The sequence below is a fragment of the Lissotriton helveticus genome, chromosome 2_1 (genome assembly GCF_964261635.1).
Source record: "Lissotriton helveticus chromosome 2_1, aLisHel1.1, whole genome shotgun sequence".
NCBI lineage: Eukaryota > Metazoa > Chordata > Amphibia > Caudata > Salamandridae > Lissotriton > Lissotriton helveticus.
Window position 1 is genome coordinate 560,870,632 of NC_136059.1, and position 26,723 is coordinate 560,897,354.

Here is a 26,723-nt window from a genome sequence, read left to right on the forward strand (position 1 = left end):
CTTCAGAGGGGAGGTTATGAGTTATGGTAATTTCCGGTTGAAGAAACTAAGGGGGGAAATGCAAGACTTATATAGGTTATTAAGAACTTCAGAGGAGAATTTACTTATGGAAATTCAAAAAAGCAACTCCCAACGGAATATAGCAGATGCGGAGGATAAGGTCGCTAGATGTCGAGCTAAGATAACGGGGGTGTGGAGCAATGAAAATGCAAGAAAGTATTTGGCACATAAATGACACGTGCATGAATATGGTGAGGCAATTGGGAGAGCATTGGCCTTACGGCTAAAGATGCAATCAACTTCTAGGTCTATATCTAATATGCAGGATCAACATGGTAACTTACAACAAGACCCAGATAAAATCCTCGATATACTCCAGCAGTACTATGCGGAATTATATACGCAACAAAAAATTGACAGAACAAGCGCAAGATTTGAATTAGGGGAGTGTGTGCAGTTGAATGATTACGATAGGGAATGGCTGGATAGTCCATTTACTATGAAAGAATTGAATCTTACGGTAAAAAGCTTGGCGAATGGTAAAGCAGCCGGACCAGACTATATCCCCGGCGAGGTTTATAAACTATTTTTTGAACAATTAAAATACATTACGTTAGATACTTTTAGAGCTGCACAGAAGGGTAAATCACCAAAGTCATGGAATGATGCCCTGATCGTTGTGTTCAGTAAAAAGGGAAAGGCTCCAGAACTTCCGGGATCATATCGTCCCATCTCTTTACTGAACTGCGATAGTAAGTTATACTCAAAATTATTAGCTAATCGAATCTCAAAAGTTATAACTCCGCTGCTCTCTTTAGATCAACACGGATTCATTCCTAAACGAGGTACCGTGACACATATAAATGAAGTTATTACTTTGATGGATATTGCCCAGGCTGAAAAACGCGCATTAGCTTTGATACTACTTGACGCAGAGAAAGCGTTCGACCTTGGCATTATTTATGGGAGGTTATGAGAACATCAGGCTTTGGTGATAGCTTTATGACAGCAATCCAGGTGCTATATTCAGCTCCGAATGCGAGAATTGCAGCAATGGGGAGGACATCTGCATTGATTAGTATTACAAGAGGTACAAGGCAGGGGTGTCCCTGCTCCCCATTATTATTTGCCTTATTTATCAATCCTTTATTAAATAGATTATCTAATAACCCTTTAATTAAGCCATTTGTAGCACAAAATATTGCACACACGGTATTCGCATACGCGGATGATGTGGCAGTTATTACTGTCAATCCATGTGAAGCATTTATAGAGATTGAACGGCTGGCTTAGGAATTTGGTTCAATATCAGGTTATAAATTAAACTATGGGAAGACTCAAGTATTATGTACTGAGAATATGCCATTTAGTGATCCTAGAGTTGTATCCGAAGTAATATATCTTGGTATAATAATTAAAACTTCCATGAATGATATTGTGGAAGCCAACTGGAGTAGTACATTTCAACACATTAAGCAGTCGTTAGAAAGGTGGGGATGAGTGCAATTAACAATTAGAGGAAGAGGGAATATTATTAAGATGAGTATCTTGTCAAAAGTTCTTTATATGTTTAGAGCTATACCATTAGAAATTCCATCTCAATATATACAACTGCTACAGGCCACGTGTGCAAGATTCCTATGGTCTCCCGGGAAACCTCGGAGGGCAATGAGACTGATGACTCTCCCGATTGAGCGAGGTGGTCGGGCTATTCCAGATTTTATGTTATATTTCTATGTTTGCTTTTTACAAAGAATGCGATTGTTACTAACAGGGGAATCGGTGGAGGATATGACAGAAGCACCTTCTATATATTATTTATTGCTGGGAATTCACACCAAACGCATATTTAAAGAGCTAGAGGGGAATTACTATAAGAGAACACGCTATAAGGTAGTGGAATCAGCTTTTACAGTATGGCGAAAGGTGGCTAGAATGATTAATATTGAGAAAGTGTCATATTACACTCCATTTAATGCAGAGAAAATATTACCCTTTGTTTTTCAGGATGTGGTTGCTTTAGATTGGACACATCGTGGGATAGCGCAAATTGGGGATTTGTTTGAATTGAACGGGTCACTTGCTAATTATGAGAGATTGACTTTAAAATATCAATTGACTTTACCGTCCTTTTTCAAATCTCTTCAATTAAGAGATTTTATTAATAGAAGACACATTTGTGTTGGGATCAGCCCCGTAGTAGAGGCGATACGCAAAGGTGAGAAAATTGGGCTTTTGTATAACATGTTAATGGAATATAGACCTGATGATTTGCAAAAGTTTAATTTGTATTGGCAAGTTCAGCTGGGGGAACCTTCTTTATTAATAGAAATGCAATAATTATGTCTAAGGAAGCTTTCCTATCTGCTAATTTGAAGGCTCAATTCTTCAAAACTATTTTTCGTTTATATTATACTCCAGAGCGTATGATGAAGTGGGGTTCACAATATGATGGGAAATGTTTCCGATGCAAATCTGACAATGCAGATAGTATACATATATTTTTCAGTTGCTGTAAACTACGCCAATTTTTGATTCACATGGAACATTTTCTCTATGATTACACAATCTACTGTTAAGATTTCTCCAACTCTGATGCTTCTAGGTATAGGTGAAAATGTGAAACAGGGTACTGCTTTATTCAAATTTAGATATTTGTTATTTGTGGCCATGACTGCCGCTCGCCTCTGTATCGCTTCTGATTGGCTACAAGAAGGACCCCCTGCATTTGAATTTTGGCGCTCGAAGTTGTATAATCTGTTTGAATTGGAATGGAGCCTGTATGCTTTGAAGGGGGCTAGGAAACGGCAATTGGGAACGTTAATCTGGGGTGCAATTCAAGAACATTTGGAGATATGAAAAGCTAATTATTTTTAATCTTAAAGAACAAAATCATTGTTTAAATGTATATTTTATGATCTATGAGATATGTATATATTGTTTTTTTCTGTGCTGATGATTTGTCCCTACGGGGGAATAATAAAAATTAAAAAAAATAAAAAAAAGGAATCCAGCTATATCCAGCACAGAGGAGGGATGTAGCTGGATCCGGGATCAGCACAAAGGAGTGATGGAGCTGGAACCGGGATCAGCACGGAGGAGTGATTGGACTGGATCCGGGATCAGCATAGAGGACGGATATAGCTGGACCCGGAAACAGCACAAAGGAAGGATGTAGCAGGATCCGGGAACAGCACAGAGGAGGGATGTAGCTGGACCTGGGAACAGCACAGAGGAGGGATGTAGCTGGACCTGGGAACAGCACAGAGGAGGGATGTAGCTGGATCCAGGATCAGCACAGAGGAGGGATGTAGCTGGAGCTGGGATCAGCACAGAAGAGGGGTGTAGCTGGATCCGGGACCAGCCCAGAGGAGGGATGTAGCTGGATCCAGGATCAGCACAGAGGAGGGATGTAGCTGGAGCTGGGATCAGCACAGAAGAGGGGTGTAGCTGGATCCGGGACCAGCCCAGAGGAGGGATGTAGCTGGATCCAGGATCAGAAAAAGGGAGGGATGTAGCTGGAATCAGCACAGAGGAGAATTGTAGCTGGATCCGGGATCAGCACAGAAGAGGGGTGTAGCTGGATCCACGATCAGCACAGGGGAGGGATGTAGCTGGCTCCACAGTCAGTGTTAGAGACAGCTTGTGCTGTCACATATTTCCTTCTTCTCTAGCACAGTAACGCTTGATTACCAGACCATCAATTTTGGGCAGCAAAATTATCACAAGACCTTGTGTCGGAGTATTTGAACAACAGTAATGATGATCCTTCTACATGGATCATCTGTCTCCTAGATCCACCTTTGTGTCTCCTCTGAGCTGATCATAGACTATCTACATTCCTTCCGTGTGCTGATCCCGGATCCATCTACATTCCTCCTCTGTGCTGATCCTGGACCCAGCTACAACCCTCCTCCGTGCTGATCCTTATCCAGCTACATCCCTCCTCTGAGCTGATCCCTGATCCATCTACATCCCTTCCCAGTGCTGATCCCGGATCCATCTACAACACTCCTCTGTGTTGATCCCGATACAGCTACATCCCTCCTCTGTGGTGATCCTGCTCAACTCAACTAGGAGCGTCTGCGGCTGCCAGCGACATTACGAAGCATGCGCTTCCTTAAGGAGCAGAGTCACTGTGCTCATGCTCCTCTGTAAATAGGTCTTGCTAGCAGTGAGCTGTGACACTGCAATTAATTTTTGTGCAAACTTGTCAGTCATTCCATTGTACAGCCTGCCTTCGAATGAGATACCTTCAGCCTTGCGCTCTCCTCTTTTCGTTTTTTCGCCTCCGACAGCTCGCTGTGGTAGTCCTTGGCGCGCTCTTCTTCCACGTTCAGTAGCACAGCATTGGGATTCCTCAGAGCTGTCATTGTCTGTTCTGCTACTCCTTTCTCAATGGCCTCATTAATAGCAATCACTGCAGCATGCACTAAAGAGAAAACAACAAGAGCTTACTCATTCAGACAACATGAAAAGACTGAATCGAGAGGCTTTCAATGACATCACCTCAGAGGACATTACTGAAGTGCTCTGCTTTATGCAGAAGGCATGTTTACTCCACCAGAAAAGGTCGGGAGCTAATAATCTACATTCCTCATGAATGCATGTTATACTGAATAGGAACAGCTACGTACAAGGCATTGTGGAAACTGCATTTTAGGGCACAGCTATCAACTTTTCGAGCAGTTTGTCCATTCCATTGCTATGATAACACATCACAAAAGTACTAAGGTGAATAGTGATCTTAACAGAGATGAGCTTTTATTAATGGCCTAATTATTTGCTAGGCATTCCAAAGATCTAGGTTGTCATCCGGACTTCGACTTAAAGTTGTGCTACTCTGGACGAGTAAAGTCACTCACATTGTTCTATATACACTACCTAATGTTTGAGATGATTTTGCTGCAAAAAGCAATATTCTTTAGAAATCGTTCTGATACTTAATGCAGTGATATCTGCGTTATATCCCTGTTATAGAATGCAATAATCAAAATTTCGAGCATCATTTATTCCTTTCCAAATTTTATTTTGGAAGGGCACTTTGATATATAATAACTTTTAGGTAACATTAATCCAGGTGTATGATTTTGTATTCTGCCATGACGTGTTTCCGATCCAGTTGTGGACAACTCATCTTTAGTTTTTTTTCCAAATCATAGTTAAAGTCCAGAGCAGGCATCTCTTTTGCTAGAAAATCTTCTCAAATTATATTTCAGACATGTCTATTTTGAGGATACAGCAACCTAGTGCTGCAATGTATTAAACTGTACACTCCGCATAGTAAACCAGTTGGCCTGTAAGCCACTTATTATTTTAGGTATGTATGCATTTAACAAACTAAGCACTTCCTTTTACTGTGGGAAGTGAAGCTAGGGTTTCTGGATGAATGGCATTTAGTGGTTGTTCAAACACTGCAGGCCGGCCACCCAGCTGAAAAGTCGTTTTGAAGGGATAACTACTGCCAAACGTGCTGCTCCACGCAAGTACAATCTTTTGCTTAAAGTGCTAGTTCTGTGGTATGCGCTCTAGTCTATGCGCGTATACGCGATGACGCGGCACGCACTAGACTAGAGCGGATAGGCGGCGCATGCGCAGAGAGGAAAAGTAAAGGCGCGAATGCTAGGAACGGCAGTTGGCGACCGGAGCTCGGCATAGTTAGACGCTCGGCGCCCTTAGCTCGATATATATTAATTGTGATTTAAATAAACCTGTGTTATACACCTAACCTGCCTCAGTGTGTCCTGTGGGATAAATACCAACTTTACAGTGGCGACGAGGCTGGGACCCGGACACCACCAGGTGCAGTGGACGACAGCAAACACCCCCACAGCCACCCTCACGAGTCAGCAAGGCAAATCACCGGCAAGGGAGAGCAAAGGGCGTGGCAGCAGCGCAGCAGCACGGCACGAAACCGAACACCAACCTTACAAGCCAGGTTAGTGTGGCCCAAGACTCCAGGAGCCCCCAGGCAGCAACCTGGCAACCAAGGGAGACTCCCCCAAGCCAGAGGAAGGGGGGGAGAGTGCACAGACTGCGCACAGTGCGAGGGACAATACCCCAGGGAGCCCAAGGGGCCAAGGTGACATGGCAGAGAGCGCAGGAGCGTCTGGTGAACCCACCCAACGGAGGGCCCAGGAAGGCGAACCTAGAGGCGAAGAAAAAATGGCGAATCAAGCGTCAGCCCTGATGGCACCAGTCCCGTTCCTACCTAGACCAGGTGAACCCCAACTAAAATGGGAAGACTGGAAAGATTATTTCCTAAATTACATTGAGGCTCTGGGAGATGAGAGTGAAGGTGAATACACGCCGGAAAGGAAAAAGAGACTGTTGCTCCACAACTTAGGCCCGGAAGGGGTGAGGGTGTTTAAGAACCTGGTGCCCAAGGAGAGGGGTGCAACGGAGACGGATGTTTTTGTGAATGCCCTGGACGACCTGGACAGCCATTACCGCCCAGCGGTTTGCGTCTCGATAGACCGCTATAACTTCCAACAGCGAAAACAGGAGGCGGGAGAGTCCATTGATGATTATGTGGCAGCCCTTCGTCGGCTAGCGATCACGTGTAGGTATGGGAACCTGCAGGATGAATACATCAAGGACCAAATTGTAATGCACACCACCAGCAGAGCGGTTCAAGACAAGCTATGGGCAATGAACGAGACAACCCTGAAAGAAGTTGTGGCGATGGTCAAAAAGGCGGAAATGTCGAAGAGAGGCGCAGACGCGGCGAAAAGGGAAAGTGGGCCGAGACAGATGATCAACAAGATTGATGAGGCACCACAATCCAGCAAACCCAAAAGCAATTACGGAGACCCGAGGAAGGATATAAGAGGGTCTGGGAAACAGATGGCTCGCTCCGGCCCGGGAACAAAATTCGCATGCTACAGATGCGGCAGTGCAGCACACGCGGCCCAGGACAGGCGTTGTCCCGCGTTCCGCGCCAGGTGCTCGTTCTGTGGGTTGACTGGTCACTTCGAAAAGGTCTGCCGGAAGAAAGGGACGAAGTCCACTGTTAAGTGCATCGATGCAGCCACGGCCAACGTAAGTGAGGAAGACGATTTGGATGAGGATGATCTGGTCCTGTGCATAGAGGATCAAGTGCTGGACGTGTCCGGGAAGCGAAGAGATAAGCCCCGCACCGACATGCTCATCGGGGGCGTCAAAGTACATGTGGCCGTGGATTCAGGGTCCCCCTGGACCATTGTACAAAGGTCGATATGGGAAGAGGACTTCGCGCCAGTCATAGGACCTGACCTAATGCCGCCGGACATCAGACCCATCTCGTATACCGAGAATGCCATCCCCCTGGTTGGGTGCAGGGACCTGGAGTTCGAATTCAGAGGACGGTCAGCCACGTGCACCCTGTATGTAGCAGAAAAAGGCCCGTCGGTACTGGGATGGAGAGATGCAGGTGATCTCGGTATCATACTCAATCCTGGGGGGAAAGAACAGATTTTGCTAACAGACGAATGGCCCCTCTCGAAGGAGGAAGACTGGAAGGCAGCATACCCCAAGGTCTTTGAGGGCACGGTTGGCAAACTGGACAAATTCGTGCACAAGATGGTCCTCAAGGAGGGAGCAGTACCAGTGGTGCATAAGGTCCGGAACATACCGATGTCCACGAGTGAGGCGGTGCGCCAAGAACTACTGAAGCTAGAAGAGCAAGACATCATCGAACCAGTGGACAGTGCGGAATGGCTATCGCCCTTGGTAGTGGTCAAGAAGCCCAATGGCAAGGTCAGACTCTGCGTGGACCTAAGGGAGCTCAACAAAAACCTCATAGTGGAGAGGTTCCCGCTCCCTAGAATAGATGAGATGCTGGCTAGGACAAAAGGCATCACCCACTTCTCCACCATAGACCTGACGTCTGCGTATTACCAGATAGAACTGCATCCGTCGAGTAGGAAGTACACAGCCTTCATAACGCCCTTTGGATGCTACCAATTCAGGAGAATGCCGTTCGGCCTAGCATCCGCTGCGGCTGTGTTCCAAAAGCTTATGCACAGGTTGTTTAAGGACATCTCGGGAGTGCAATACTTCCAAGATGACATCCTAGTGATGGGCTCCGACAAAAGTGAGCACGATAAGAAACTACATCGAGTGCTGGGAGTGCTGCAAGGCAAAGGATTGACGGCGGAATGGAGCAAGTGTAGAATAGGGTCCCGCTCTGTGACCTACCTGGGGCACGAGATAGGGACGCATGGCATATCACCGAAGGAGCAAAATGTGAAAGCAATAAAGGACGGCAAGGCCCCAACTACCAAAGAGGAAGTGCGGTCATTCCTCGGAATGGCCGAGTATTACAGCCGGTTTGTCAGACATTTTGCCACTAGAACGTACAGGATGAGACAACTAATCAGAAACAATGCAAAATTCGAATGGGACGCAGAAGCCCAATCCGAATTCGAGTCCATTAAAGACTGTATCAGCCATGCCATCCCATTGCAAGGGTATGTCCCCACCGGCAAAACTGTGGTGACAACAGACGCAAGCGACAAGGGCTTGGGGGCCGTCTTGGCGCAAGAAAGGGAAGATGGTGCCAAGGAAACGATCAGTTTTGCATCCCGGGCGCTGTCCCCGACGGAACAAAGGTACAGCGTAATTGAAAAGGAGATGCTGGCGGTCACGTGGGCGTTGAGCAAGTTTCTTCAGTTCATATGGGGCACGAGATTCAGACTTCAACCGGATCACAAGCCACTCATCAAAGTGTTGACATCATCGGGCCATGACACCGCCACCCCGAGAATAGCGAAAATGACCTTGAAGTTGCTAGACTATACATATGATGTAGAATATCTTCCAGGAACGCAGAACAAGGTAGCTGATTACCTCAGCCGGGCAGCCGCAATGGAGGAGGCGCCGGGTGAGACCCCGGACACAGAGGAGATGGTTGCCAGCATGGAGGATCACGAAACGTCAATCAGTGCACAGGAATGGCAGGCGGCTTACGAGCTCGATGAGGAAAAGATGGAAGTAAGGAAACACCTTACCGTGGGGTGGCCGGACAAGAAGAAGCTCAAGGAGGGTGTGCGACGGTTCTATGAAATAAGAGAAGAATTGTCCCTGAGTGACTCGGGGATATTCTTGTACAGAGGAGAGAAAGTGGTGCCCCCAGTGACACTGATACCCAGGCTGCTGAAATTGCTCCATGAGGGGCATTTGGGCATTGTAAAAACCAAGGCGCGGGTCAAGCAGATGTATTGGTGGCCAGGAATGGATACCCACATTGAGAGGCAAGTAAGGGAGTGCGAACAGTGCCAAGGAGCAGATAAGGTGCTTCGCCGACTCAGACCAGCTCTGGGGAAGTTCGACACCCCGCAAGGCCCCTGGGAAGAGGTGGCCATTGACATTCTGGGGCCTGTGCTGGACAGCAGAGGTGTGAATAAGTACATCTGTGTGATAATTGACAAGTATTCCAAATGGCCGGATGTGGACATACAAGAGTCGATGGACACGGAGACGATCCTTAAGTTCCTAACCTCGGTGTTCCTCAGAGAGGGAATACCCAAATCCATTCTCAGTGACAATGGACCGCAATTTGTGTCGGACAAGTGGAGGAGATACATGAAGAGGAATGGGATCGAGGTGAAACACACGGCTGTGTACCATCCAGCTTGCAACGGCCAGGTCGAAAGGTTTAACAGGGTGCTCATGGGCTCCATTCAGGCAGCCATATCGCAAGGAAAAGACTGGGAGGTGGAAGTGATGAACATGCTGTGGGCCTACCGGATAACGCCCTCGGTGGTGGGGTATAGTCCGTTCCAAGTGCTTAGGGGACGTTATCCCTTCACCCGGGACAATGTAGCATGGAGGGAGAAGACCATCACCAGCAAGTGGTCCCCAGCGGTGGTGCAACACAATCTGGAGAAGGCCCAGAAGATCTATGCAGCCCACTATGACAAGCGACGCAGCACGAAGGACACGGCGTTGGAAAAAGGGGAGTGGGTTAGGATCAAACTCCCCACTCTGCAAAAGAAAGGCGAAAGTAAATTTAGCCAGCCGCTACAAGTCAAGGAGGTGCGTGGTAGGGCGGCTCTCCTCAGTGACGGGAAGGTCTGGTCGCAAGACCGCATGGCCAGAGTCAACAAAATAGTAGTCTGTCCCAAGGTCGAGGAGGAAGAGAGTTGCATGAATCACCAGGAGGCCAGAGCCCTCTCGGAGCACGGCACAGACAACCACGAAGAAGGTGCAGGTGATGACAGTGAAGCGGAAGTCCGGGGAGCCAGGATCTCCGACGGCGGTGATGTACAGGCGAATGCAGAACAGAGAGCAGATGCGAGAGAAGCTGGGGTGTCCCGAGGAGAGACAGAAGTGGGAGAGAACATGCCGGTAAGACACACCCGCAGCGGAAGGGCAGTTATCGTGCCCTCTCGTTATAGAGACTTTGAGATGGAAGGACACTAGCTGGTTGCTGCCCCCCCCTGGGTGCCCCACCAAGACACTTGCACAGTTGGAGGACACTCAACCTTTTGGGGGGGAACGCCTTAACCTTGTTTTCATTAAAGGGGGGAGATATGTGGTATGCGCTCTAGTCTATGCGCGTATACGCGATGACGCGGCACGCACTAGACTAGAGCGGATAGGCGGCGCATGCGCAGAGAGGAAAAGTAAAGGCGCGAATGCTAGGAACGGCAGTTGGCGACCGGAGCTCGGCATAGTTAGACGCTCGGCGCCCTTAGCTCGATATATATTAATTGTGATTTAAATAAACCTGTGTTATACACCTAACCTGCCTCAGTGTGTCCTGTGGGATAAATACCAACTTTACAAGTTCCAGTGCAGAAAAAGTGCGTCATTGCAACAGACTCACTTTAAGTATATTTCGTTACAATTAAATGAAAATCAATACTTCAAAGCAGACTCACATGCAGCTTCATCCACCGATAGCTCATTGGCCAAGATACCACCAATCTTACTAAAGGACGGCATCTGGATCCCATACTTTTCCAACTCTTTCCGCATGTTGCTGATCTCCTCCTCTAAGAAAAACAGAAATAAATATTTCAAAGGTTTAAGCTGCAGTCTTGGGCAATTTTACACACAACCACAGATAGCGAAGGAAATGCGGTTTTCTGAAAAATGAAAAGAAAGTGAATTTGTAAATAAAGTTTAGTACATCATAACTTCGCTTTTCAGCAATGGCTACAGAAAGAAGACGCATGGCAGAGAAAAACTATGTGGCACCTGCCGGAGAATTCCGAGCAGATAAAAGTTGTCGATACATAGAGCCTCAGCCACAACGAGCATTAAGCGAGGGGACCTTAGTGTAGTGGGTAGCACTGTGGTGCTGTTCCTGACATGGATTGATACGTTGCATATGTGTCCTAAGAGAGTCAAGAGATTACAGTGCTGTGCTCAGAAATCAAATTTTTAGGATCTGCCTCACTTTTCATTTTGGAGATGGATTCCTATATTTCCACGCAGTCATGGCTCTTCCTTTGTTTTTTGTTGGGTATGATTTTTTTATTTTTGAATATTCTTTTTTGCAATTGCAGATCAATAGCGCATCTTTCAACATCTGTCATTAACCCATAGAACTATTATGCAGATAGAATACTTTATTACTTGAAAGGAAGAACCAAGTCATGGAGCAATCATGAAACAAATACTGCCAATTAGATCACCACTCTTCTAGTGCATTTTTCGATTATACATAAATTAAAAAAAGGGTGGAGGATACAAAATGCAGCCATAAGAAATATACATTGGAAGAAGAAAAAGGCGGTAGGTGTTGAAGCAGTCAAACAGCACAAGTTTACTATAAGTTTTCTTTGTAACAGGATTGTGAACCACAAATGGCAATCGAGGTCATGGAGAGGACAACAATTCACGGAGGCTTCCAACCTTCACCAGAGCATTTCTTGAACACTGTGGCAAATTTGCCTCCAGACATGTTTTTTGGGACCCAATTTTTTACTGGCCTTACGACTCTGTTCACTTCACCACTGCTAAATAGTAGTAAATTACTTGTGTCTACCTTCTAAAACATGTGCTCTATGATGGAACTCCCTTTTATGTCATATGTGGGCTGACGTGTATATTTACACCACCCACACATCTGGTAAAAACATATTTCTGCCAGTAGCACCACTGTTCTGGATAGGCTGCAGATTAAATGCACTGCAGTGACACATGGCAATGAAAACTAGCTTTGCTGCAAAGTCATTCCCTGCTTAGCTCTTAAAATCAGACTATGATGAAATTACATTCGTGATCACTTAGGCAGAAAAGTAACTTTGTAAAAATGTAATGTAGGCTGCCAGTACCAGAACTTGCTTAAAACGAAGCCTGCCAATCTTCACACCTCTTCTGGAGCTAAAATGAACATTTTATTTATTTATGTTTTACTTCTAAAGTTTTATATAGCGCGAACAAGATTCCGTAGGATATCAGAGCGCTTTACAAAGGATGGAAGGCAGGACATAATTCAAAATAACGACATCAAGTAAGAATACACCACAAGAAAATTAACATAATTCCCAGACAGATGAATCAAGGAGAATAGAACAATAAACAGGTATAAAGCAGGCTACGAGGGGGGGGGGGGGCACATAATGAGGTAAAGAAGAGCATAGATCCAATATAGACATCAAGTAGGAATACACAACAGGAATAATGGCATGATTCCCAGACAAATGAATCCAGGAGAGTAATACAATATACCTGGCTGAGTAATGTAACTACCCAAGATCAGCGGACAATAGCTTGCCTTTGAGCCCAAGAAAGGTCAATGGGTGTTAACTGCTGAGCACTTTGCAGGAATTAGTTATCAAGGAGTGGAGAGGAACAGTTGGTAGAACAAAAGGCAGCTTTAGTACTACCCTATTAGTTCAAAGCCTAGCAGACAGCACAGCTGTCTGGTTTACTAACGATGTCTCGGAGACTTTCATAAAATTTCATTGGGAATGTATTCTGCCCATTGCTTGGCATTGGCTTTATGTTATGTAACTCACATTTGCTTGCTTTCTATTTGCTGGCTTTGTTTTAAGCTGCTTCAGCTTGTGTTCATCCCTACCATGGAGCATACCCTATTTACTGTATTCTTCCACAAGGGCCTAGCTTTCTGCAAACAAGCCTTTAAAGCTTGTTCTTATCTTGTCACATCTGCTGTGCATTTAAAGACAGCGGTGAAATGTCAGGCTCGGTCTTCTGAGGGAGCTTGGTGTTAACTTTTCTTTCTCTGACCTTAAAGTGAGAGGATTTATGTGACAATCCTGCCGGATACCCATGTGAGAGGAACAGCTGTAGGATATTGTTCTGTCTAGCACACAACAAAATGTAAATGTCTGTAAATTAGCTGTGCAAATATTTATGAATATATATGAATTAGGAAATCACAAATGAAATTTTTTTGTAATTTTGATGTGTGGTGAAAACACATTTTAATATGATTAAAACAAATCAATACACTTGGTAATGACATTTCCAAAGATTGTTTGTGAGCACTGTATTTAGTTTTTATCAGTAAAACTATATGTCTTTCATTTGACATGATATTACATTTGCACAATGTGTTGTCTGTACAGCAGTGCGCTACCACACTATGCACACTCCACTCTGCGCCAGTTCACTCTACTTCAAGACACACTACGACACTCTACCCCACTCCACACTATGCCATTCCATGCGACTCTACTCTATGCCACTACACTCCATGCCATATTACTTTAATGCCACTCTAGGACACTATGCCAGTCTACTCCACTCACGATACTTCACAATAAGACACTACTCCATTCCACTCTACAACACGCTACTCAAGGCTTTTTCACCCAATACCCGTTGTTCCACGCTGCGTCACTCCACTCCCCTCTGATACTTTACTCCACTTTACACTATGCATCTCCACTCTAACATCCCTGTGCACTCTACAACACTTTACTCCACTTTGCTACGTCACTATATGCCACTCCACTCTACGTCACCCTACTCCACCCTATATCACCTTAAGCCACTCCACAACACTCTACTCCATGCTGCTCCATGCCCTTCACAATACTCCACTCTTATACTCTTTCACACCACTCCACGCCATGCCACTCCACTCCACTCCACTCCACTCTTTGCTCTCTAGGCCACTCCACTCTATGACACTCCACACTATGCCACTTTACTCCACTCTGACATTCCACTCTTCTCTACTGTACTCCATTTCACTCTTCTCCACTCTATGCCACTCCACTTCACTTTAGGCCACTCTACGCCACTCAACTATATGGCACTCCACTCTAAGACCCTCAACACCCTATGACACTCTATCCCACTCTACTGTATGACACTCCACTCTGCGAAACTTCACGGCACTAAACTCTACACCACACCACTGAACGACACCCAACTTTTTGGCCCTCCACGACACTGACACTCTTTTCCACTCTCTGACAGTCTACTCTATGACACTCCACAACACTTTACTGCACTCTACACTATGACACTCCACTCTACTGCATTCCACGGTACTCCACGCTGACACTGTACTCCACTCTATGGTATGCCACTCTACTCATCTCCACTCTACATCTCTCTACCCTGACTCTCTACGCAACTCAACTCCACTCTGACACTCTATGCAACTCCGCTCCGTGACAACTCTAATAGGTGCCGGTGATTTCTGCACATGAAACAGTGGGGTGGCGGTGGTGGCTGCCACTTCCAAAACTCAAGTACCACGGGGCAGACTGCCCCTCCACTAAAGACATGCCTCCTGGTAGCGTTCTCCCACCATCTTAAAACAAGGGTTCCTGGATAATTCTATGATTAGACTAAGAGGAAATGCTACAAATAGAATTGGCAGGTCTGCAATAAAAATGTGAGGATTAGGAATAAAATTCCTCTAGTCAGCGGCTGATGCACAGGATAAATTGGGTAACTCCTTCACATTCTCCTCAAAATATTCCTGGACCTGAGAAGACTACATTTGATGAAGACGGTCCTGCTGGAAGTTTAATGACTTCTATCTCCAGCTAGAAGAAGAGGACTCACTCAAGGACCCCTGAATTCTGATGGGCTGGCACCCAGGGACTGGAACTGCTCTCTTATGGGCAAGTGGGTGGCACCCTGTTTAGCTACTTCAGGGAAACAAAAAGCAGAAGAACTAGACCCAGACAGAGACCGGACAGTAGAGAAATCTGGGACCTAGAGTCCTTCCTGAGGAGCTAGGGGAGGCAGGACTGACCAACAGATGTTTTCGCAGTAGCTGATTACTAAGTCTGTAGGTAAAACCTTTGACTGGGACAACCTCTTGGTGTATCAGACCTCTGCTACAACATGGTCACCCTAAGTACAGGTCAACTGCAAACTGTTGTCTTGTCATTGTGCTGGACTTTTACTACGTGCTTTTGGCCTTACAAGTTTAACAATCTATATATCTGGTACTCCTTATCCTATCTATGCTGATGATCTTGGTGTCTTATTATATTTTCCTCTATGTTTCCAAATTGGTTTGTGAGTTTTATTGTGTTGAGTCTTACATTAAAATTGTTGGGACTACTTGAACTTAGCAGGGGACTGCCTGTGGCTTGCACCGTAGCTACCAGGGGTTGAACGGAGATTCTCTCAGAACTATGTTCTGTCCTAATCAGGGTGGGTTTATGAAAATGGCAATGGTGCCTACACTCACATTATTAATCCCATTTCTGGCAAATACCCTTTTGGGCACTTCATATAGAACAAGCATTGGCAAAGTCAGTAGATATAGCACATGCTGTGGCAGGACATCACAGCAAGACATATGACAGGAGTGGGCAGAGAGGGCTACAGTGGTAAAGATGTCCCTCATGTAAATCAGTGCAAACACATGTGTGGAGGCAAAAGGATACACACAAACACCCAACAGCATTAGGTGAAAGATGAATACTACATTGGGCAGAGCCAAGATGTGACTGAAAAACCCTCAAGCCAATGGATGAAAGACTGGTTAACTCATTCCATGCTCATGACGGAGCCGCTCCGTCATGAGCATCGGTTGAGCTGTGCTCATGACTGAGCGGTTCCGTCATGGCCCGATCGGCGCGCCTGCGCGGCGCGAATTCCGCGCCTGCGCTGGACGTTCCATTGAGCGGGCGGGGCCATGACGGAACCGCTCCGTCATGAGCACAGCGCAACTGCGGCTCGTGACGGAGCGGCTCCGTCACGAGCATGCGAGCGCCGCTCGGCCCCACCCTAGCGCTGCGGCGGAATTGCCGCCGCAGCGAAGGAGTTAAAGAAAGCAAGTGGTTGAAAGTGGTGGATCCAAAGCTCATTCTAAATTGTTAGCAATTGGTCTGTATTACAGTTGCGCAGTCAAAGAATGATATGTTTTTTTTCAATGGAAGGGCCAAACCTTAAATAATGTCTCGACCACATACCAGTAGTTTGCCTCATCCCAGTTCATCCTGAATGAAACGAAGTCTTCAACCAGAAGATAGACAATTATTTACGCCTTCAAAAAAAGCAACATCATTTTTTTTCTTTAAAAACAATGTTTTCTAAAGCACTGCTTCCCCAAGTTATTAACCCCTTCGGGGCCGATGACGAGCTGGGCTCGTCATGGCGCACACCGGTCATGCGCGGATGACAAGGCCAGCTCGTCATGTGCCACCCTAGGGGGAAGCGCTGGCGCTCCCCCCGAGGGTCTCCGATCTTGGCCCAAAGTACCGGGATGGCAGCGGAAGAGTTTCCGCTGCCGCCCCCGCCCCTCCCCATGGGAATCCCTGATGACGTCAGCGCGCACAGCGCGCGCTGACATCATCAATGATTCCCAGCGCTCGGGTAGCCATTTGCTTCCTGAGCGCCGAGGAGGAAGGTAGGTTTTTCGTGCTTCGGGGGGGTTTGGGGCCGCAAAGAGGCATCAGGGGAGAGGAAAGAGATTTTCCTCTCCCCTGATGTCTCTTTGCAGGGCATTTCTGCCTCACGATCGCGCACAGCGTCGCGATCGTGCGGCGGAAATGCCCCCAACTAGCACCAGGGATTTAAATTTAGTTTATAGGAAGCGACCCCTTAGGCAAGGGTCGCTTCCAGGCGGCCTGTAATTATCTTTTCGTTTTTCTGCCCCCCCTGGGGGAAAATCGGCCCGTTTTTTCGGCCGTTTTGCCCCAGGGTTGTTTTTTGGTGGCAATATGGCAGCCATGTTTTTTGTTTACGTTTTTCTGTCCCCCCCTGGGGGCAAAATCGGCCCGTTTTTTGGCCGTTTTGTCCCCAGGGGGGGGCAGAAATTTCCCACTAGCACCAGGCATTTTTGTTCGGGCATTGTGTTTTTTTGGGAAGCGACCCCTTGGGTAAGGGTCGCTTCCAGGTGGCCATGATTGTGTTTTTGTTTTTCTGTCCACCCTGGGGGCAAATCGTCCGTTCTTTTTTTTTTTTTGCCGTTTTGCCCCTGGGGGGGGGGGGGGCAGAAAATGCCCACTAGCACCAGGGAATTTAAATTTAGTTTTTTAGGAAATGACCCCTTGGGCAAGGGTCGCTTCCTGGTGGCAAGTAATTATGTTTTTGAATTTCTGCCCCCCTTGGGGCAAATCGGCCCTTTTTTTTGACGTTTTGCCTCCTGTTGTTAGGCCCACTAGGCCCTAGGATTTGAGTTTTGTTTCAATGGTGGTTATAATTTTGGTTGTTTTTTACTGTCCGCCTCCCTTGGTGCCGGTTGGTCTTTTTTGTCCTTACTGCCTTGGCTGGCGGTGTGTGTGGAGTGGTGCTTGGCTGGCGGTGTGTGTGGAGTGGCGCTTGGCTGGTGGTGTGTGTGGAGTGGTACTTGGCTGTCTGTGCACGGAGTGGTGCTTGGCTGACGGTGTGTGTGGAGTGGCGCTTGGCTGGATGGTGTGCGTGGAGTGGCACTTGGTTGTCCGTGCACAAAGTGTGTTTGGCTGGTGGTGTGTGTGGAGTGGTACTTGGCTGGATGGTGTGCGTGGAGCGGTGCTTGGCTGGCGGTGAGTGGCGCTTGGCTTGCGGTGTGCGTGGAGTGGTGCTTGGCTGGCGGTGTGTGTGGAGTGGTACTTGGCTGTTGGTGTGCGCTGAGTGGTGTTTGGCTGGCGGTGTGCATGGTCTGGTGCTTGGATGGTGGTGTGGGTGGACTGGCGCTCGGCTGGCGGTGTGTGAGTAGTTACTTTCTGTTGGTCACTACACCCACTGCTAGTTGAGTGACACTCTACGCAGTCCATCATTTTCTGTAGTTGCTGTGTCAGATATGTGGGCGTGTGAAAGTGATGGGCCCTTGAATGGCGCTGGCGGTGTGAATGTTTTGTATGTGTCACACGTACGAAAGGTGTATGAATGTCCTTACTGCCCCTGTGTGATGGGGGTACTGGTAGGAGCAAAAGACCGACTGGCACCAAAGGGGTCAGGCAGTAAAAAACATTCAAAAAATTAACCAGTGTCTTGATGTTAAAGCTCATCTAATCCCAATTGGTCTAAGCCCTATTTGATGGCCCATCTGGGCGAATTTAAATTTGGGGGGCAAATTTGTGTGTTGTTCTTTCATTGTTATATTGTTTGTGAAATGTGGTAGTAATTTTTTTTTCTTCTCTATTTTTGTCTTGTTCCAGGCTTATGCTGTTTGGATTGTTGTAGGTTGCGGGTCTGTTTGCAGCTTGTGTAGTTGCTTGTGCTTGGTAAGTGAATGTATTTTGTACTACTTTCCCTTGATGTTTGTCTTTTTGAAAAAGGTTGTACTTATAGCAGTTTGTGTGGCTCTGTGGTTTTTCTTTTTTTTTTTCAGCATTAGTGTTTGATGTGCACTTTGTTTTCTAATCTGTCATTTCTTTTTTTTCTTTCTAGTGGGATATCATTTCTTTTTGCTGTGTCTCAGCAGAGTAGGTGCTGGTGAGTGCAGCTATATTTGTTAAGAGTGAAATTGTTTTGGATTGTATTGTTTTTTTTTGTGAAAGCCTTACCTTGTTTACTTCTTACTTTGCACAGTGTAGGTTGTTGTTCACTTGTGTGTGCAGTCTTCTTGCTTTGTAAGGATAATGGCTAGTCGCAGGATTACTGCTCAGCAGGTTCTTGGTTTGCTTTTTGAGTCTTCCTCTGACCATGGTTCAGAGACTGAGTCCGATTCGGACCCAGAGGTAGGGGCAGAAGATTCAGGTAGTGAGTTTTCTCTTCGCATGGAATCATCATCATCGGATGATGAATCTTCTTCTAGTGCTGATGAAGGGCCTATGGTAGAGGAGGACATTGATGTGCCGGTAGTGGGCCAAGAGGCATCTGTGCTGCTGCCTAGGGCCGCAAGGTTTCCTTTCTTTTTACGTCGGCAAGAGGCATGTGGGCTGCAGCCTGCGCCCAAAAGGCTTCACATTACTGTGGTGCGCCAAGAGGCATGTGGCGCTGTTCGTCTTCCTGTTGGTGTAGTGCAGCCAGAGGCATCTGGGGCTGTTTGGCTTCCCATTGGTGTAGAGCGGCAAGAGGCATCTGGGCCTGCTTGGTTTCCCGGTGGTGTAGTGCAGCAAGAAACATCTCAGGCTGCTAGGCTTCCCGTTGGTGTAGTGCAGGAAGAGCCCTCTGGGGATGCTATGTCTTCTGTTGGTGTTGTGCAGCCAGAGGCATCTGGGGCTGTTAGGCTTCCCATTGGTGTAGAGCGGCAAGAGGCATCTGGGCCTGCTTGGTTTCCCGGTGGTGTAGTGCAGCAAGAAACATCTCAGGCTGTTAGGCTTCCCGTTGGTGAACAGCAGCAAGAGGCTTCTGGGCTGCAGGCTGGGGTAGCTGCTCCCCCCGTTGATAGGGATGGCCTCTGGGTTCCCCCTGGCATGGTGCAGCTGGCATTGCCAGAGTTCACTGGTGTTCCTGGGTGTAGAGTGAATACTGAGAATTTTCTGCCAATACATTTTTTTAGTTGTTTTTTGACGATGTGTTTTTGCAAGAGATTGTTGATCAAACTAATTTGTATGCAGAACAGTTTTTGAGGGACAACGGTGCCAGCCTTAAGCCCCATTCTAGAGCAACCCGGTGGACTCCCACAAATGTTGAAGAGATGAAGAAGTTTTTGGGATTAACTTTTTTGATGGGCTTGCTAAGGAAGCCATCAATGACTTCATATTGGTCCACTAGTCCCTTGATGGCAACAGCTATATTTCCAGCAGTCATAAGTCGTGATCGGTATATGCTTCTTCTTCGGATGATGCATTTTGTTGATAATGGTTTAGCGTTGCCACGCGATCACCCTGATTGTGACCGTTTGTTTAAAATTCGGCCTGTCCTTGATCACTTTGTTTTTTTTGTTTTTTTTTGGTTTTTTTTTAAACCTTTATTGTACAGAAAGCGCTCACAGATACGGGCCTACAACCCGTCGGGCCGGCCACCACAATGAAAGAAACATATCAGGCAATACAGAAGCTCCAACAGGATATCAAAGCAGTCTATACGAAAAGCAAAGGCATAAAGCCTCCGAGCAACCATCACGAACAGGATGAGAGAAGGCTGATTTTATAATAGAGGAAAGGGTGTCATAGAATAATGGCAATCCGTAAAGTCCAGAGGGCCGTGGTGGGCCGCGAGCAAGCAGAAGTATCGAACACAGGAAAATGCAAAAAGAACAGTCACATTTTGGCAAAGGCAGAACGTGAGTCCCACAATAATAGCAATTGCAACCGCTGCCCAGCGCCCTCCCACCACTACGAGAACACACACTAATACACAAAACTAAGATTAGGTTTGCAAAACAAAGAGCCCTCTGCCACAACCACCCGGGGGAGGAAAGAAAAAGGGGAGAGAGGGGAAAAAAAGGGGGGTGAAAAGACATAGGAAAAAAAAAAGGGGGGGGAAGTAAGGACGCAGCGTCACTGCACGCACCCCATGGCTAACGAAGCACTCAAGAATAGACCGGCACAAGGAACTAGTGGTAACAGGAGGAATGAATGCGTAGTAAACCGGGACGGCAGGAATACCAGAAGGCCCATGCCAGCAAAAGACACCCCAGGGGGCCACATGCCGACACCGCGTCACGAAAAAAGGGGGGATACATAAGAGCCATAGAACAAAAAAAGGGGGAATGAGGGGAAAACACAAAAGGACAGACCCCCCCCACCCCGCACAACCCACCCTGCACCCCTGCAGAAGGCTATGGCCTACCCCCCAGCAGCGTGCCTGTCGCCCTAATCAGAACCCGAAATATAGAAGAAATAAAAGTAAGAAAGAACCACAAAGACAAAAAGAAGAAGGGAAAACAGGGAAGTAACAGCGGGAGAGGAGCCATATAATCAAAACCCCATCAGCTCCCACCCCCCCGTCCGAAAATACTCAGAGCCCACGGGAAGATAGTAAGCACAAGGATAAATTCCAGGAACATGAAGAAGAATCGAACATAGTCATACAGTTACAAACGGATCATCCGACCATACCGCAAAAGAATAGTCCACCGAGGCAAGTTCATCTCAACCCTGTCCTTGTTTATCCCAAGCCGTAGTCGTCCAACGCACAAGGAACCAGATCATGTGGAACAGGAGGTGAATAACAGGGAGTCCGATCGGCAATCCACACAAGTCGCATCGATCGCGACCCGGATGAACAGGAAAGGACGGCAACCACTTCAGGCAATGCAGGCACAGTTCCGAAGACAACATGAGGAAAGCCGATCCGGCGGAGCAATCACAGAATCTTCGTTCGACCATTCGAGGCAAAAAAGGAAAGGGAGATCCAACGAGGTTGGTCCGGACGGGACCTGGCCGGCGGACCCCCTGCTCAGGAGGGAGCACCGGATGAAGGAGGGCAGCAGACATCCGAACACCCAAATCGACGGCAGCCGCCGGGCCTACGACCTCCAGGAAAGTTCCAGCAGCACACAACAGAGATGAAGCCGCACACACCGGGGGGGGGGGCCCAGCAGGCCCGGCAAAACGATCCTCCTCCAGGTCAATGATAGGTGCGGCCGTGGGAGTACCCCAGGAGCGCAGGGCGGCGAGGATGTCGCCAAGCATAGGTCCACCTTTACAGTATTCAGCAAACGTGCCATGCGGCGGACCAGCGTCGCCAGTCTCGGCCAGGCCGAGAGACATGGGGCCGGCCGCCATCTTAGAAGCCCGGCGGGGCCGCGGCAAACTCCGACCCCCGTCCGGACACCGGCGGGGCAAACAGGATACGGCCGACCACCAGCAGAGGCACCACCCGAGCAGGAAGGGGGGCCACCAGAAGAAGGCGAGTCGCCGGCTCCCCACACGCCGCCGGCACCGTTCTCCGAGTCCGGGCGGAGGAACTCAAAATGGCCGGACTGGAGGACAAAGGGGAGACGAGCCACATACACGGTCAACCCCGTCCATGGAAGGCAGCGCCCCAACACCAGGCCGCAGGACCGCCGGACCAGGCCCGGATAGCCGTAACCGGTCTAATTGCACATCGGCCTCTCCGACCGAACCCACACCGCCACCAAGGGCCGGCCACAGCGCCCCGTCCGGCCCGGGCGCCGCCAAGGAGTGTCAGGCCCGCTCGCTCCGGAAGCCCCGAAGCAGACAAGGGCGCAGCTCAGGATCCGCGGCACCCAGGAACAAAAGGATCAAACGGTAAGTGCCTGTGAAATGTCGTAGTTCCATAGTCCATCAAAGAATACTTCCCGAGGCAGGATAAAACACAGGATAGTCGTTCCAGACAGGAGAGCGAACGGAGCCGAGCTAAAACGCGGCCATCTCGGACGCGAGCTTGGCTCCTCCCCCTTGATCACTTTGTTGATCGTTTTTCTGAGATCTTTGTCCCTGGTAAAGAAATTGCAGTGGATGAGTCTTTGCTATTGTTCAAGGCCGCTTGGTTTTTAGGCAATACATTCCTAGTAAGAGGGCACGCTATGGAATCAAACTGTATATGCTGTGTGATAGTGAGACTGGATATGTCTACAATTTCAGGGTGTACACTGGTAAGGAGTCCAGCATTAACCCTCCTGGTTGTCCTTCTACTTTTGGAGTGACTGAGAAAATTGTGTGGGAACTAGGTAGAGGATTATTTAACAAAGGCCATCATTTATATGTAGATAACTTCTACACTGGTGTGCGGTTGTTCCAGGAGTTGGCCAAAGTGGGCACTGTTGCTTGTGGCAAAATGCGCAGTAACCGTAAAGGTTTCCCAAAGGAACTTGTTTGCAAAAGGCTTGTGCGGGGACAGTCTACTGCATTGCGATGTGGGGAGCTTCTAGCTGTGAAGTTTTCAGACAAGAGAGATGTGTACATGCTGACTACTATCCACGATGAAAGTACTGTACCTGTGCCTGTTTGGAGTCAGGGTCCTGAAGTGCGCAAACCTGTGTGCGTTTTAGCTTACAATAAGTTCATGGGTGGTGTTGACAGAGTAGATCAGAGGTTGGAACCTTATGCTGCTCTTCGAAAGGCTTACGTTTGGTACAAGAAGTTGGCTATCCATCTGCTCCACTTGGCATTCTTTAATGCTTTTGTTGTGTACCAGAAGTCTTGTCCTGAGACGAAGATGCCTTTTGTTAAGTTTCAGGAGTCTATAATAGGCAGCCTTGTACTTGTGGAGCAGGCAAGTGTTCCTAGATTTGGAGTGGTGGAGGATGTGGCTAGATTGAAAGATCGCCACTTTCCTGAGTACATTCCTCCCACTACCGCAAGAGACTTTCCGACTAGAAGATGCAGAGTCTGTTGGTGAAGAGGCGTGCGGAAGGAGTCTCGTATGTACTGTCCTGACTGTCCTTCTAAGTCTGGATTGTGTCTGACACCTTGTTTTAAATCGTACCACACACAAAATAAGTTTTGGGAGTTTTAATGAGCTGTAAAGTGAATTGCCTGGTCTGCATTCTGTAAAAATGTTTAGTTTGTTTCAAGGATTGGCATTAGTGCAAAGTGTTTAGTTTTAGAATTTGTGTTAGCTGATTTGTAGGTATTTCCATTTGTTTACTGTTATTTTGAAAAAAAGAATTCTAAATGTGTTTGTGGTGTGTGCAGGCTGGTGCTTGGCTGGCGGTGTGTGTGGAGTTGCGCTTTGCTGGATGTTGTGTGTGGAGTGGTACTTGGCTGTCTGTGCACGGAGTGGTGCTTGGCTGGCGGTGTGTGTGAAGTGGCGCTTGGCTGGTGGTGTGCGTGGAGGGGTAATTCGCTGTCTATGCACGGAGTGGTGCTTGGCTGGCGGTGTGTGTGAAGTGGCGCTTGGCTGGTGGTGTGCGTGGAGGGGTAATTCGCTGTCTATGCACGGAGTGGTGCTTGGCTGGCGGTGTGTGTGGAGTGGTGCTTGGCTGGCGGTGTGTGTGGAGTGGCGCTTGGCTGGTGGTATGTGTGGAGTGGGGCTTGGCTGTCTGTACACGGAGTTGTGCTTGGCTGGTGGTGTGTGTGGAGTGGTACTTGGCTGTCTGTGCACCGAGTTGTGCTTGGCTGTCGGTGTGCGCTGAGTGGTGTTTGGCTGGCTGTGTGCATGGTCTGGTGCTTGGATGGTGGTGTGGGTGGACTGGTGCTCGGCTGGTGGTGTGGGTGGACTGGTGCTCGGCTGGCGTTGTGTGAGTAGTTACTTTCTGTTGGTCACTACACACACTGCTAGTTGAGTGACACTCCACGCAGTCCATCATTTTGTGTAGTTGCAGTGTCAGAAATGTGGGCGTGTGAAAGTGATGGGCCCTTGAATGGCGCTGTTTGCTGGTGTGAGTGTTGAAATGTGATGGGTCCGCGGCTGGCAGAGTGAATGTTTTTTATCTGTCACACGTACGAAAGGTGTATGAATGGCCTGTAAAGAGGTTGGTGCCTTGACGTGGCTTTACAGCTCACGAGCTACGAGTGAGTCAGTGGTTCAGTTAATGTGTTGCTTTTCCTTCCAGATGGTGTCAGTGGTCTGGTTTGTATCAGGTATGAAAAGTGCGTGAATGGCCTGTAAAACGGTTGGTGCCTTGTCGTGGCTTTACAGCTCACGAGTTGCGAGTCACTGGTTCGGTTTTTATGCATTTATTTATTGACAGAGCATTTAATTTTTTCGAAATATCATGTTAATAAAATTTTATGTACTGAACCATCACTCGCCCTCGTGCCAAATCCAACCTGTATGTGTGTGTCTTTGAGGAATAGATAGCCGTGCTTGGAACTTTGACTTTTGAGTAACTCAGTTATGGTGTATATTATAGCTATAAATAACTTTCTAAATTTAGATATTATTATTAAATCATGGTTGTATATGGTCATGTCTTTCTGGTGAATTCTATTGTTGTTTTTTGTCCACAATCTCTTGCAAACTTGAAATTGTCTGTCACAATTTGCATGCGATATTGTCCCCTGCATCGCACGTTCTCCAATTGAAAACTTAATTCATTCAAAACAATTTGGTTTTGCAAGGGGGTTCCCATGAGTTTTTGGCCCGGGGCTTGGTGGGCATCTTTGGAAACTACCAAACACAAAAAGTTTTGAAAACTAGACACCCGGGGGAGTCCAGGGAGGTATGGCATGAGTGGGTCCCCCAATGTTTACCTACCCAGAAATCCCTGCAAACCTTAAATTTAGGTAAAAAAAAAACACTTTTCCATAAATTTTTGGGTGGGATCTCCCTGCCGGCACAAATGTCCTATCACCCAGCATTCCCCTTGATCTCCAGAGTAAAATGACACCTCACTTGTGTGGGTGGGCCAAAGCCCTGTGACTAAGGTTGTGGTGCTTAATTTGTCAAACCTATATACTAGATTTTTTTTAATTCATTTTTAGCCTGTTCTGCTTTGGGGCACCCACACAAGTGAGGTATCATTTTACTCTGGAGAACAAGGGGAACGCTGGGTGGTAGGACATTTTTGCCGGCACTGAGATCCCACGCAAAAAAGAACGGAAAAGTGTTTTTTTTACCCAATTTTAAGGTTTGCAAGGAATTCTGGGTAGGAATACATTGGGGGACTCAAAGCTGGTGGACTTGACAGCTTTTGCAAAAGGGGTTACCTGGGTTTTTGGCCCAGTGCTAGACGGCCATCTAGGGAAACCTATCAAACCCACACATTTCTGAAAAGTAGACACCCGGGGGCTTCCAAGGAGGTATGGCTTGCGTGGATCCTCCAACGTTCCTTTACCCAGAATCCCTTGCAAACCTCAATTTTAGCTGAAAAAATCAGTTTTTTCACACTTTTTTGTATGGGAATGCGTGGGACCACTGGGCTCACACAAATTTCCTCCCACCCAGCGTTCCCCAAGGTCTCCCGATACAAATGGTACCTCACTTGCGTGGTTAGGCATAGTGGCTGCAACAGGAAAAGGTCCAAATCGTACCCTATAGCAAAATTACCTTGATTTTTGGGGGGGGACACCTGAGTTTTTGGCCCGGGGCTCGGCGGCCATCTTTGGAAACTATCAAACCCAAACACTTCTGAAAACTAGACACCCGGGGGAGTCCAGGGAGGTATGGCATGCGTGGGTCCCCCAATGTATTCCTACCCAGAATTCCTTGCAAACCTTAAAATTAGGTTAAAAAAAACACGTTTCCAATCTTTTTTGCGTGGGATCTCCGTGCCGGCAAAAATGTCCTACCACCCAGCGTTCCCCTTGTTCTCCAGAGTAAAATGATACCTCACTTGTGTGGGTGCCCGAAAGCAGAACAGGCTAAAAATGAATTTTAAAAAAATCTAGTATATAGGTTTGACAAATTAAGCACCCCAACCTTAGTCACAGGGCTTTGGCCCACCCACACAGGTGAGGTGTCATTTTACTCGGGAGATCAAGGGGAACACTGGGTGGTAGGACATTTGTGCCGGGAGGGAGATCCCACCCAAATATGTATGGAAAAGTGGTTTTTTTAACCTAAATTTAAGGTTTGCAGGGATTTCTGTGTAGGAAAACAATGGGGGACCCACGCATGCCATACCT

The 26,723-nt window shown here is 47.5% G+C and overlaps 1 protein-coding gene across 2 annotated transcripts in view; it reads right to left on the reverse strand.

Annotated features, from left to right (window-relative positions):
• Positions 1-26,723, reverse strand: part of IQGAP2 (IQ motif containing GTPase activating protein 2) — a 1,127,142-nt gene that overhangs the window by 453,848 nt on the left and 646,571 nt on the right. For both annotated transcript variants that reach the window (XM_078675224.1, XM_078675225.1), the window contains exons 7-8: positions 10,866-10,979; positions 4,254-4,432 (exon numbers count right to left, since the gene is read on the reverse strand). In XM_078675224.1, the coding sequence (XP_078531350.1) occupies positions 4,254-4,432; positions 10,866-10,979 (293 nt within the window). The remainder of the gene's footprint in view (positions 1-4,253; positions 4,433-10,865; positions 10,980-26,723) is intronic.